The sequence below is a fragment of the Pangasianodon hypophthalmus genome, chromosome 23 (assembly GCF_027358585.1).
Source record: "Pangasianodon hypophthalmus isolate fPanHyp1 chromosome 23, fPanHyp1.pri, whole genome shotgun sequence".
Classification (NCBI taxonomy): domain Eukaryota; kingdom Metazoa; phylum Chordata; class Actinopteri; order Siluriformes; family Pangasiidae; genus Pangasianodon; species Pangasianodon hypophthalmus.
Window position 1 is genome coordinate 15,538,630 of NC_069732.1, and position 14,384 is coordinate 15,553,013.

Consider the following 14,384-nt stretch of genomic DNA (forward strand, 5'->3'; position numbering starts at 1 on the left):
TTTTTTCCCACCACAATAGTGAATGTATTACTCGAGAGAACATCTACAGGATGTGATTTGCGTTAATGTGACACCAACCTTGGCTGCGTCGTGCGCTGAAGCTGCCCAGATGTATGACATCATCATCACTGGTGTTGTCAGCCATGGTAAGACCAGCAGCCGGACTCCCTGAGTCTCCCACCTTCTCGCTCTCTGCTGCACACTAACACCCATGCACACACACACTGGGCTCTGAAATCAGAGGGACATCACCCTGTGGGGAGTCACACACACACACACACACACACACACACACACACAGCAGCTGAGTAGTGACACAGCTGTAGTGAATGTGATGAGATTTGAAACTGAAAGTTACTGTGATGGAAGATATTTTAATCAAATCTGAAAAGTAGGAAGACACCAGTTCAAGTGTTTTCTGGGGAAATTTGGCATTTTTTATCTTCCTTTTACAGGAAAAGAAGCAATACAGCGTCTGATCTGGCTTTCATTTTCAGTTCAGAACTAGTTATGGTCGAGTTAGCGAGATCTAGCTCTAAACTAACCCAAAGTAAACAAGTTGACTGACCCATGTGTTAGCACCAGGTCTGACTAGCAGCATTAACATTACACTATCCTGTGCCTAGTGTAAATCACAACCACATGAACATCACCTAGTAAACACAACACACATAAACATGGAACTTAGCTAGCATTAACAACAGCGTGCGTGCTAGCCAGCAGAGTTGCTTGCTAACACATTAGCCTCTTAGCCAAGTCTGGGAGAAAAGACGCTGAAAAGACACACACACATTAGCTTAGCATCATCATCCTCATCCTCATCATCCTCATCATCGTCACCATGGTAACCAGGCAGCAGAGGTAACTAGCATTAGAACAGGATTGTTTTATAAAACACATACCTCTCAGTTCTATCAGCACAAGCTTCAGAGCCGGATATGGAAACAAACGGCCAAAACAAGCCGCAGGACGTCACACGCATGAGACGACGTCGTGAGGTTCGTGGAGCATGCTGGGAAATGTAGTTGTTATTATTGAGAGGGTTGTGTAGGAACTGTAGGGAGCTGTAGATGTCGCTGTCTTGCTAATTTGGGGTTGTTTTGGTGGTTTAAAAAAAAAGACAACTGATATTGCATGAGATCTTACATGAGATTCTTTTTGGATCACTTTTTTTTTCTAAATCAATTTTTGTAAATGAGGTATTTTCTAATTAAACACAGTATCACAGTATGCATACATTTGCATGCATAGTTGCATGGCTCAGTGGTTGGGTCGGGGTTCGAATCCCGCCTCCATCCTGCGTCCCCGTGCTTCAGGGTTTCCTCTGGGTACTCCGGTTTCCTCCCCCAGTCTGAAGACATGCGCTGTAGCCTGATTGGCATTTCCAAATTGTCCGTAGTGTGTGAGTGTGTGTGAGTGTGCGTGTGTGTGTGTGTGTGTGTGTGTGTGTGTGTGTGTGTGATTGTGCCCTGCGATGGACTGGCACCCCGTTCACTGTGTCCCGCGCCTCGAGAGCTCCCTGGGATCGTCTCCAGGCTCCCCGCGACCCCGTGTAGGATGAGCGGTACAGAGAATGAATGGATGAATGAATGTGATCTTCAGTGGCATCCAGGATTTTTCTTCGTAATAGTATTTGCATTAGTTTAAACATCTTTCATCGACATGTCGGTCTGTTTTTACTTTGGTTACCGCTTTCCTACGTTCCCCACAATGCAATTCGATGACCTGCTGACAGTGGCGACAGGAAAAATGAATTTCTACCTAAAGAGAGCGATGCAGCAGCGCTTTATGCTGTGTTCAACTCTAAACTTGCAAGTTGTAACGCTGCGTTCTCGACAACTGACAACTTTTCCCACGCAGAGAGTTCACGCAAAGTCAGAAATATTCAATTCAATTTTATTTCTATAGCACTTTTAACAATTGACGTCAGCTTTACAGAAATATATATATTCAGCGTATAAATTTTAAATGTATGAATTTATCCTTAATGAGCAAGCCAGAGGCGACGGTGGTGAGGAAAAACTCCCTGAGACAATATGAGGAAGAAACCTTGAGAGGAACCAGACTCAAAAGGGAACCCATGCTCATCTGGGTGATACCGGATAGTGCGACTATAAATCATTTCTCTTCTATAACTGTGTGTCAAAAACTGTGTGTGTGTAACCAGGAACTTCATTACAGTTTTCACATGAAGTCTAGTTTGTAGAAGTTATCAACGGTTCACTGATGGAGTTCGTGGGAATCACAGTCCTAAAGATATTATTGTAAAAATGAATTCTCACTGTGAGCTGTCTCCAAAAACTGGAATTTAAGAGTTGTTTGGTTAATGCTTAATTAATTTTTTAAAGTGGATGTAATAATTCATGGTGTTATATCATAATGCCAAAAATTACAAGAAAGACCAGCTTGATCAAAAAAATCCTGCAGGAAGCGAATTAATATTATGGTTGTCAAAGTATCACCCAGTAGTTAGTGATTTCAAATATAAATATAAACTCAAAAGATGCTATTCTTTCTTTTTTTTTTTTCATTTTCACGATGCGCTCCATCAACACCATGAGCCTGGAGACAGATAATGTTGGACTCAGAGCTCCAGAGTGCAATACAGCTGTACGACACAGTCGTGCTGAGCTACTCGACTCAGGAGTTCTGAAATGACGATCACGATGAGCTCCGTCATGTTGAAGTGACGCCGTCAACGCCATCATGATCGTCATTTCATAACTCCTGACTCGAGCAGTTCAGCACGACTGTGTTTCTGGAGCTCTGAGTCCAACATTTTTGGTCTCCAGGTTGGATTTTTCATTAATATGCCACTGACTGTCGCTTGAAAATGCTGAGTGATTAAAAAAGCTCTTGCTCTTTTGTTTTTAAGAGCTAACAGCGAAACCTAACCATTATCCCTCATGTCTGAGATTGTGGAAATTTGTCCTTCTATTGCGTTAGCGATAACAGTGTCTCCCTGTGACGTCAGCACGGCACACAACCTCTAACTTCTCACAGAAATAACACAAATACAGCACTGATCAAAAGTATACGCACCAGAATCACTGAGCACATCACAAATATGTCAATATAAGCACATTCAATGGGTGGACTTTTCCTTACATAAAACAAAAAATAAAGTCTTTTAATGCTGTTAGACATCAATTATTTATTTCACTGTGAAGACGCTCTCAAGAGAAAGACTTTTACACAAAAGTTTGGTGTAATATCATACACTGTTTTATATATACATAAAACAGTGTATCTATCTATCTATCTATCTATATATATATATATATATATATATATATATATATATATATATATATATATATATATATATATATATAGTATAAAATTTAACCTAATTCCGATCTCCGGGATCTCCTTTGTAATATCCTTTTAGTTATGGAAAAGAGAGAACGTGTAAAATTCCATAAATGCAGGTCATCTAGAGACTGAGTTATTTGCTTCTGAATAGTGAAAAAAAAACATTTAAAAAAAAAACTGTTTTAAAAATTGGTTAAATGGGTTTCTACCCTTGTCAGTGTGGTTTATAAGATTTAGAAAGGAGGTTTCCATCATAATGACACAACTGTATACACACACATATCATAAAAAAGAAGCTTTTCAGAGCTCTTCAAAGTTGCTAGGTTTCAGATATTGCAACGGTCTTGAGTGGAAAAACAGTGATTTTTTAAACATTAAATCTGAATTACAATTACATTATATTTTTATTGCTACAGATTAGATTAAAATTATCCACAAAAGCGTTTGTCTCAGTGTTTAGGAGATGGTGAGTTTGAATCCCGACGATGCCACAGCCGTCCCTGTCCGGGAGCCAAGCAAGCAAACTTGTCCATGCTGTCAGGGTGGGAGGGGCATTCTCTCTCTCCCGTGTCAATCACAGCGACATTAGCCAATCATGAGTGTCTGTGAGATCATGTATGTGGAAGAGGGCAGACAGCGCTTTCCTCTGAGTGAGTTACTCCGTCCTGTGATGCAGCATGAGCAGCAGTTTGAAAAAAGATGCAGTTGTTTGGCTTCACGTGACTCGGAGGAAGCACGCTTTAGCGTTCACCCTCTTCAGTTGGTAGCTGTTGTATGATGGGGCGAGCTGGCTGGTGGGTGAAAAATTGGGACAAAATGAGAAAAAAAACCCTAAAAAATTGATTAACGTGATCAGACTTGCCAAAGTTTATGTTTTGTAAGTAAACTGAGCATTTTTCGCAGCTAGATTGGTTATAAAATGTTTTTTTCCTCAAAGAAAACATCACAAGAACCATGTTCTCCAACATAATCTCATAGAAAAATTATTTATGAAATACCATATTGTAATGCTTTCTATGAATTAGGTTGTGATTGATGCCATAATTCAGTTAGAGTCCTCGACCGATATCTCCTCTACCTTCGCTGAGCCACTTAATTAAATAAAGACAAACACTGACGTCCTTCTCAATCCATTCTAGACCTTGGACATGATTGAAACAATATTTAAAAAACAAATATTACCTCAAATGGCTTCTCTATTAAAGTAAACTTTTATTCTGAATGACATCAAACTATGCAACTACAAACAAATTACACAAGGCAAATTTTCCCTTGGACAGAAATGAACAATGTGAACAGAATTTCTTTAAGGCTTAAAAGCGAGTCTCCAAAAAACAAAACAAAACAAAAAAAACATGTTGAGTGAATTAATGAAGATAAATGAGTAAAATAGGTCCCTGTAAGGTGAGTACTATAGATCATAATCACGTACAGAACCTGAGAGGGGTGTTGAGGAGAAAACATGAGCTGCTTCCTGAGGTAAACAGCATCAGTCTGTCACGAACACGGCCTTACACTCGGCCCTGTACTCTGTCCTGAAAAACGCGTCTAATTCCTGAATGAGTAGAAGTGAGCTGTATATAGTGTGTGTGTGTGTGTGTGTGTGTTTTAGACAGTTCTTCTTAAAGGGGGATGTTCACCTTTTTCCACATTTGAGCAGTTCTAAATATTTATTTGCCGATTTCTAGACAGTTTTTATGTCAATAGGTACACTTTTAAGATTTTTTTTTTCATTTCTTCTCCACTAATGATTGTTTTGCAAAATAACTGATAATCAGATGAATTTATGATTCTAAGTACATTGAGTGAGTGGTTGATATCAAGTTCCTCAAAACATAATTTTTAAAGACATAAAAAAAACCCAAAAACTACTTTTATGCTGCTGGGTGCTGGAGGAGCAGCATTTCAGCAAAGGACACTAACAGACTGAACAGGATCATTAGAAATGCCAGCTCAGTCCTGGGCACTAAACTGGACACGGTGGAGAAGGTGGCAGACAGGAGGATGCTGTCGAAGGTGTCGGTGATCATGAAGAACCCCTCTCACCCACACCATAAAACACGACAGGGACAGAAGAGTACACTGAGAGGCAGATTGCTCCTGTCACGCTACAGGAAGGAACGCTTTCACAGGTCATTTCTCCCAACAGCAACTGTACCTTTCTCATCTGTGGATAATACTGTATACATAACCGTTACACTGTATAGAACCGCAACACAATATACTGCACTTCCTGCACCTTAGCATAGCTATAGATGTATATGATACATACTATATAAATTTACTATATATATATATATATATATATATATATATATATATATATATATATATATATTTATTATATTTTTTACCTTTACATTTTATTTAATTTTTCAGTATGCTCAATATTTATTCTACTGCATCTAATTTTATCTTATTTTAGTTTCTTCTTACTTTATTTTAATTAGTTTTAACAAATTATCAAATTATTTAAGCAATTGAAATAAAAAAAAACAGCTTGATTTGTCTAGAAATTGCCCTACAAGTGCTTAGAAAGGGTCAAATCTGAAAAAAAAAGGTGAAAACTCCCCCTTTAAGTTGCATAACCTGAGAATATGACCTGGTAATAAGCAATCACAGATTAAATAACAGACGTATGGTTATTTAATCCACACATGGATTAATATTTCTGAAAGTTGACACTACTTTCCGATGATGGTTACAGAAAATCACATGCTACTCATTTCCTGTCCAGAAGTACCCCTAAGCCCCTACCTCCCCACCCCACCCCCTCGCCTCACCAACCCCCAACCCCCAAATGTCTTGTTTAAGTGAGTATTTTACGTAAGAACACGAGAGATAGTGGGATTGTTTAGACCGGCACTGGAAATCTCATCAGACTTTTTTTAAAACAGCACAATCAATAATGCACCATCTGTTTAAATGATCAGAGTGAAGTGAAATCATTAGCCACTTTTTCGAGTGCATCTTTGATCTTTGATGCTTTTGCTTTCAAATTTGTCATACTCTTATTGCATTATTCCGTCTAATCTAGTTATTTCACAATAACTTTGTACCTCTCAGTAATATGTATTGCATAAACACACAAAGCGCAGGATTTCTGTGCAGGACAGAAACGTCCTGTGGAAAAAATCAAGCGTCTGTTCTGCATTGTCTGAAACAATTATTCTCCTCCATTTCCTCTGTGTTATCTCTGTTTGGTACCAATGTCAACCCCAATTTGTTCAGAAACGTTCCTGGAAACTTTAAAAGAAAATAAAAGTCTTTCACTGCCTAGAGGTCAGCGCAGTGATCACTGACATTTATCTTTACAATTTTACAGGAGACAAACCCCTCATCTAAGCATCTGAGATAATTTATGCCATCAACAATGATTACCCGGGAAAAACGAGGCCAGAGCAGCACGACCTGCAAAAACAAGACAAGAATCACCCCAAGAGGTGCGTGTGAATGAGAGGCTGGTGATTGAGTGCATGTTTGGCACAGCTCACACTGGATCATTGGGTAAAGTGCTGGTGGGAAACAATAGTCTAGTTTAGCTGTGCATTTGATCCAAGGAACCTTAAACAAGACAAAATACTACACTAATGAGCCTGTGGAAAAGTCGATAATGTAAACATTTGTACTTACAAGCTGGTGGGATGTTTTTTTGAAAAGCCATGCAGGCAGTACATCACGTGCTTTCATCACCTTTTGTGCAGAACATTTGTAAAACCAACACAGAGAACAGTTTTAAAGGATTTCACTCCATATTACTCACTCACAGCAGCATTCAATTTTATAATTATTTGCACGGGGCTCCGTCTTTTCAACAAGCTACAGACGATAATTTGTGAATAAGTAAGGAATAAAATGTGACATGGTGTGCTGTTATAAGAAAATAATCAATAACAGGCTGGTGTGATGTTGCCCCGGTCAAAGCCGAGTTGCTGTTACCACCCCAAAGTTGATTAGTTTCCTATACCAGAACATCCTGAACTGTATTATTCCGTTTACACAACAGCAATTTGCCAACACTAACAATTTTTCATTTATTAATGAATGACATTATTGTGACATTTAAGTTAGTTCTTGTTATCACTTACGCTATAGCAGCTGTAAACAGTTATTATCTCACCAGCCTCTGTTTTTTTCTCTCTCCTGAAGTCAATAAGACAAAAATAAAAAACAAACAACAAAAAAACTGCTTGCCGTGTTGCCAAGAAACTGGAAACTCGCCTTGAAGACTTTCCCGTGGAGGGATTCCTTCCATAAATGTTAAACGTCTCCTCACAGAAAATTTCAGCATATTAATGATCATACATTTTTCTTTGGTATCTATAACAACCTTTCTACAAGCCTTACAAGTCCCTGTGACTGAGTCGTTACTATAGAAACGATAACGTATTAGAATGAGTGCATTCAGATAAACCTTTATCTTTAACACCTTTAACCTTTAACACCTTCTGAGAAACCAGACTGAAGAATTCAAACACACTGTATAAGTAAAATTAATGAGAAAGTACCACTGAAATGCATTTTGAATAAATGTTAGTATGAAATATTAGTATGAAATATTAGTTCATTGTTGTAAGTGTGTGAATGAAAGCTACAGCTGATCTTGATTACGCTGACTAGTACACGTGAACCAGAGCTTTGAAATGTTTTCCAGCAGAATCCTCTCTGCAGAAGAGGATAAGAATGAGATTTTTTTTAAGCAATATTTTACATTTTAAGAGCATTACAGCACTTATGAACAATTTACATTTGGACAAGAAGATGTAATATCTCTAACAATCACCAAAACCCAAGGTGCTTTTCTTATATATTACTATACATTTTCTTTACACACAACAGAATGTCTAAAATTAAGAATATTTATGAGCAGCAAAAGCATAGAAGCCTTGGAGAGAAAAAAAAAAAAAAACACACAAAAATTGAAAATCAATCTGACAGCATTAAAACTGTAGTCATATATCCTCAATATTCTGAAATCTGGAGTAGATTTTGTTCACATTTATACAGAACAAACGGCAATAAAGTTTCATGCAATAAAGAACACAAGAAAATAGTCAACACTTTAAAAGCACATGATTATTACATCACTATTTGACAAGTTTTTTTCCAAAAAGCAATAAAAACTAATTAAAGAAGAACATGCTAAACTAATTAACACCTGAAACACCAAAACCGCACACACCACATCTCACTAGCTTCTTACAAATATATTTATTTTAAATATATAGTTAGACAGATTTTTCTCCCTTCGGTCTGTTTTAATGACCAAGACATTGGTTTAAAAATGAACTGACTTTTTATTTAGTAGTGAAACGTGGTGTATTTTTACGCCACTGCAGTGACAAATAGTCGAGTAATGTTAAGTGGTATTCTTAAGTTATTCTTGCAGAATTTTTAATTACCGTACATCTGGAAATAAAAAGAAAATAAAACCCGTAATTGCTTCAAATAGTGATGTTCAAATTTATGTGGCACTTCTCTAACATCTGTAAAATTCATACATTTTACAAAGTTCAATACATTTCTTCTTTTGTAGATATTTTGTAAAAAAAAAATAATTCTCTCCCATTCTCTCCTAAATGTTGTTGGATTTTATAAAAGTATAATTATATGAAAAGCATAATCACAGAACTGCCTAAATTTCACTGTTCATAACTTTTCACACAAATTGGTTCATGAAGCTGTAAGACCATGACGTATGTCCGGATGTTGTGTAACCGCAGCGTATGGAGCCTTAACATTGTTATTGTGACATGATCTCTGTCATGTGTAGTCAGTTGAAGGCTTATTAGAGGCTTTAAATCCTATAAAATCAGCTAAAGGAGGCCGTTTATTAAGCATTTAGCATTTGCGTACCATGGAGGCATGTGTAGAAGCACAAGCTACTGAAACACACGACTTCACCTGTACACATGATGTATTTACTCTGGTTTGAACAGAAGCCATAATCAGAACCTAGTTTTTAAAAGGAGACATTTTTTAAAGCTGTACTTTAGGAAACATTACATCTGAATAAAATCGAACGTGCTGAAAATGTCCGTACCACTTATTATGTCGATTCCCAGGCAAGTTATAAAAGCCACATAAAATATTTTGTCTGATTGCACTTGTTGTACATGTCATCATGTTATTTCAGAAAAAAAAAAGAGTTTGGGTGTTTTGATTTTCTTTTTAAGCTCCATTCAAGATCACACCTAAACCTCACTCCCATTTTCTAATAAACACCCATATGATTTCCTGTGCTTCATCCTGCAAAGGATTTTTTCCCCCTCTTATCTAGTCTGATCATTTCTTTTTAAAATGTCAACTCTGTTTTCCTGAAAATTACTGCCTATCAGAATGTCAGCACTGATATGAATAAAGTTCCTCTGCTTAAGAGCAGCACATTAAAATCTTCAAAGTTCACTGCAGGCATTCAGAATGCCAGTTTGATGGGCACTGCTTAAAGTGTAAACTGGTGACTCCCAGATGACACAGATCTTTGAGATGAATGATAGAATCTCTTTTTAAACCCAATGCCGCTCTTCTGCCTGTCTCTCAAATACTCCTGATAGTTTCTGGTCAGCAGCGTGTACAGAAAAGGGTTGATGCAGCTGTTGCTGTAAGCCAGACACGTCACGATGAAGTTCACACATACCATCGTTTTATGAGAGAGCTTCCCGTGTTCAAAGTAATAAACACTGAGCAGCTGCCATAACCAGAAAGGTACAAAGCATGCCCAATACGTAAGAACTATACCAAAGATCATATATAGTACTTTCTGTTTGGGGCATTTAGTCCCGCTTGATGCTTTGGAGGAGGAGAACACGGTGGTTTGGGATGTCCAGTAAGTTCTCGCTAACTTGAGATAGAGGTACCCAATGATGCATCCGGGAGCCAGGATGCACGTGTTAAAGAGGACAGTCAGGTAGGCTTTGTAGGCAGTCATCTGCCAGGTGGGGTGGCATATACGCTTCTCAACCCCATCTCGGTTGCTTGTCCTCAGCTCGATCATGATCATGGTTGGGAGAGAAAGGGCGAATGAGACGAGCCAGACGGCGCAGGTGACGGCTCGCCTGTAGTGTCTGGAACGGGTGAAGGTGTCCAGCGGTCTGAGCACGGCCACATAGCGCTCCGTGCTCATCACGGTCAGCATGAAGATACTGGCGTGCATGGTGAGGAAGTCGAGGCTGAAGAGCACGCGGCACCCGATGTCGCCGAAGTACCAGTCCTTGGCGAAGTAGGTGCACACCACAAACGGAATGGTACACAGGTAGAGCAGATCGGCCAAGGCCAAGTTCACGATGTAGACGTACATAGTGCCGGTTACTCGTATTGCAATGTTCATTACCACCAGGGTGTACACGTTTCCAACAGTACCGACTAGAAACATCGTAGCCAGGACTGTGCCTAGGAGAAACGTTATTACCGTGTCCTGAGAAGACACAGGAGTCTCTGAAAACGTCAGAGATGCATTGACAAATACAGCCGAGTCGTTCACACGTGTCCCCATAGCCAAGATTAACAGGCAGCAATGTTTACTAAGGAAAAGAGTGACAGGTTTGCGGGAGAAGTGTAGCAAGAAGCATTGTATATGAAGGTGTAAATAAGGACACGGGTCTTTACGGGTTAGTTACGTTCCAGACCACAAGACTCAGACCTGTGATGTGAGGACCTCAGATAACAGTCCTAAATAATTATTCAGTGTGAAAGCAGCCTATACTTCAGGCTAGAGTCAGTTCAGAAAACACAGTATAAATAAAATATTACCGGCTGAGCTTTCCAGGAGATGTCCTTGTGTGTGTTTGACTTCCAAACAAATTTTCTCTGCGTCTCCTAAATTAATATCCGTCTCCCAAACCGATGTGATTCTTCCGAAGTCAGGGTGAAGCAAAACTCTTAAGGTTTTTAGGAGGAAATGGATTAAAATCCTGGCGAGGATTTGGAGCTTCTCTGCAGCGCACAGCTCTGATGTGCGCCTTGAGCGTGTGTGTGCTTTTGGAGTCTCTCTCTCTCTCTCTCTCTCTCTCTCTCTCTCTCTCTCACACACACACACACACACACACACCCTCCTCCTGAGGGTTCTTCATACCGTTTCCATCATTAAAACAGCACTTATCTAAGATAGTGATCGTTTCTTTCCCTTCTATGGTGGGGTAAACAGCTGTGTTAACTTTCAGAGTAAACCTGATGTTTCAGACTGAAACATTTTGTTTATTTTTTCCTTCTTCCCATAATGAAACGCACACTGATACAGCAATCAGTGTGGAGACTGATTTCAATATTTAACACGGCTGTTTTGGCCATAAATTAGCTTACTAGAGAAAGAACACAATAGCTACTTTTTTTGTTTGTTTCATTTTTTCTGTGTACATGATATCTAATGTCAGTGGTAAGCTACACCAAGTCTTATAGGCTAATTTGTCTGATCAAAAATGCTTATGGATATTTAGTTACTTTTCACTGTGTATTATAATCCCCCATCATAACTAAAGGTTTCTGGTCTTTAGACCAGAATCAGAAAGGTACATCTAAATTTAAATTTAAATCAGAAAGGTAAAATGTGATGTATAATTATATAATTAGGCGAGTATGGAGTTTGTTTGCAGCCCTATGTGGCTACACTATCTTTAGTTTACAGAATAATTAGATGGAAATGCATTTAGTCCCACCGGGAAATAGAAATCTGATTGTCCTCCATATAGACTAATAGTGCTGTCAGCTTGACTGGAAGAAATCCAGACCACTCTCATCCTGGAATAGCTCACAGAACAATTTTTAATCTATGGATAGAATAGAAATAGAACAGAGAAGCAAACAGGAATGGCAACGCTTTACTAATGTGAGGACCATATGTGTTTAATTGGACCTTTATTTTGGCCCAGCTGGAATTTCTGTCTTATTACTCAAACCAGACACAAATAAAGGCATGCAGTGATTTGAATGAAAAAAAAAAAAAAAAAACTAATGGCACAGGGTAAACTTTTTCCACATCCGCCATCAGGAAAGGCCATTTTCAAATGACAGATAACATTTGCTCTAATAAACTGCCTTCTTGTTCTTTTAAAGATCAGGGATGGTCTTAAGGAAACGTGTTCAAACCTGAAGCATGATGCTAGATAAACTATACGCATAAAATCGGTACATAATTCTGAATAATTACAGATATTACAGTGATATTAACTGTAACTGGATGAGTTCTGTTAGTTGGATGGCACAGTGAGCTCTAAACCTGCAGGAGTTTTTTGTGGATTGCATTGGTAGATTCCTCCACCAGACAGGTGCAAGGCTATGAAGTCTTAAAATAGATCCCCTAGACCAACCAGGTGGGGAAAACAGGATGGCAAAGGATTATCTGATAAGCAGCTAAGCAAAAAAAATTTGAAATCCTAATGAATTTATATGTTATTCCTTAACAAAAATGATTCAGACTATGCTCTTATGGTAATGTATAAATATCTATCAGTACGGGATATATCGCATCACATTGGCTAATTTAGTTAAAAATTTAAAAGTAGGCATAGTGATGATACATACAGCATGATATAAACTACAAGGGCTGAATCCAAGCAGCTCTGATCTCAGATCTGCTTTAAGATTTCTGCTTTAAAACTTGCTACTGCTAGAGTTAGATTTTGCAGAGAATGATTTGATTTCAAAGCGCTCATATTCGACTAAAAATATAACAAAGTATGCCAAATTAATGTATGTAATGTGTCAAGGCAAATTAAGTAAGTAATCAAGTGAGTAAATAAATAAAGAAACAGAAAAAAGGAAGAGACAAGTATTAAAGAAAAAGAAGGAGAAAAAAAGAAAAAAAAATTGCTTGACATAGAACATAAAAAATATAGTTCTGTAACTCAATCTATTGGAAGAAATGAATTGATATTGTAGCTAAATAATGAATAAATACTTAATATTTAATAAATATAATACATACTAAATGATAATTTACTGATACACTTGTGTATAAAGTCCATCTAGTTGTTGAGTTTTTATTATTTATTTATTTATTTATTTACTTACTTATTTGCTGTTGCTACGCATCATATGATCATGTATGCCAGAAAAGCCTTCTCGTTGAGGTAATTCCAGCTTGTGCTGTCCACACACACACACACACACACACACACACACACACCCAATGACCTAATCAGATCACAATGACTTAATCAGCATTGTTTTTATCTGTTAAATTTGTAAACCCACCCCACTGATTAAGCTATTAAAATTCAATTTTGTCATGAAGCTGAATAATCCTAGTGAGACTTACCTCACACTCAGAGTGTGGAACAGAGTGCGGAAAAGGCAAAGCACATCACTGGATATGTAAAACACAATGAAGCAATGTTAGCATTATTTGGGTTATTTGAAATATATGAAATATATAATGTTAAACTGCTGAGGTACTCAGTTTTAAACCCTGTGATGTGATGTGCCTCATCTCATGAACTGATCTTCATTTACCAGAATCTCATGTGGACAAATGATAATAAGCTGTAAGACCATGACGTATGTCCGGATGTTGTGTAACCGCAGCGTATGGAGCTTTAACATTGTTATTGTGACATGATCTCTGTCATGTGTAGTCAGTTGAAGGCTTATTAGAGGCTTTAAATCCTATAAAATCAGCTAAAGGAGGCCGTTTATTAAGCATTTAGCATTTGCGTACCATGGAGGCATGTGTAGAAGCACAAGCTACTGAAACACACGACTTCACCTGTACACATGATGTATTTACTCTGGTTTGAACAGAAGCCATAATCAGAACCTGGTTTTTAAAAGGAGACATTTTTTAAAGCTGTACTTTAGGAAACATTACATCTGAATAAAATCGAACGTGCTGAAAATGTCCGTACCACTTATTATGTCGATTCCCAGGCAAGTTATAAAAGCCACATAAAATATTTTGTCTGATTGCACTTGTTGTACATGTCATCATGTTATTTCAGAAAAAAAAAAGAGTTTGGGTGTTTTGATTTTCTTTTTAAGCTCCATTCAAGATCACACCTAAAACTCACTCCCATGTTCTAATAAACACCCATATGATTTCCTGTGCTTCATCCTGCAAAGGATTTTTTCCCTCTTAT

At 38.0% G+C, this 14,384-nt stretch overlaps 2 protein-coding genes across 3 annotated transcripts in view; both read right to left on the bottom strand.

Annotated features, from left to right (window-relative positions):
- rnf216 (ring finger protein 216) overlaps window positions 1–1,013 on the bottom strand; it is a 32,138-nt gene extending 31,125 nt beyond the window's left edge. Inside the window, exons 1-2 of one of the 2 annotated variants that reach the window (XM_026929985.3) lie at window positions 903–1,013; window positions 79–253 (exon numbers count right to left, since the gene is read on the bottom strand). In XM_026929985.3, the coding sequence (XP_026785786.2) occupies window positions 79–145 (67 nt within the window). In that variant the 5' untranslated portion in view covers window positions 146–253; window positions 903–1,013. Of the gene's footprint in view, window positions 1–78; window positions 254–791 lie in introns of both variants that reach the window. The other variant, XM_053228331.1, reaches the window with a different exon arrangement.
- Window positions 1,014–6,150: 5,137 nt separating this feature from the next.
- uts2r5 (urotensin-2 receptor 5) lies at window positions 6,151–11,266 on the bottom strand. Its single transcript, XM_053228251.1, has one exon. It carries the CDS (start codon window positions 10,805–10,807, stop codon window positions 9,758–9,760), a length of 1,050 nt encoding a protein of 349 aa, XP_053084226.1. The 5' UTR covers window positions 10,808–11,266; the 3' UTR covers window positions 6,151–9,757.
- Between the last annotated feature and the right edge of the window lie 3,118 nt (window positions 11,267–14,384).

What these genes read in the sequence shown, in the direction of transcription:
- uts2r5 (XM_053228251.1), bottom strand. Translation starts at nt 10,807, where the DNA reads ATGGGGACACGTGTGAACGACTCGGCTGTATTTGTCAATGCATCTCTG.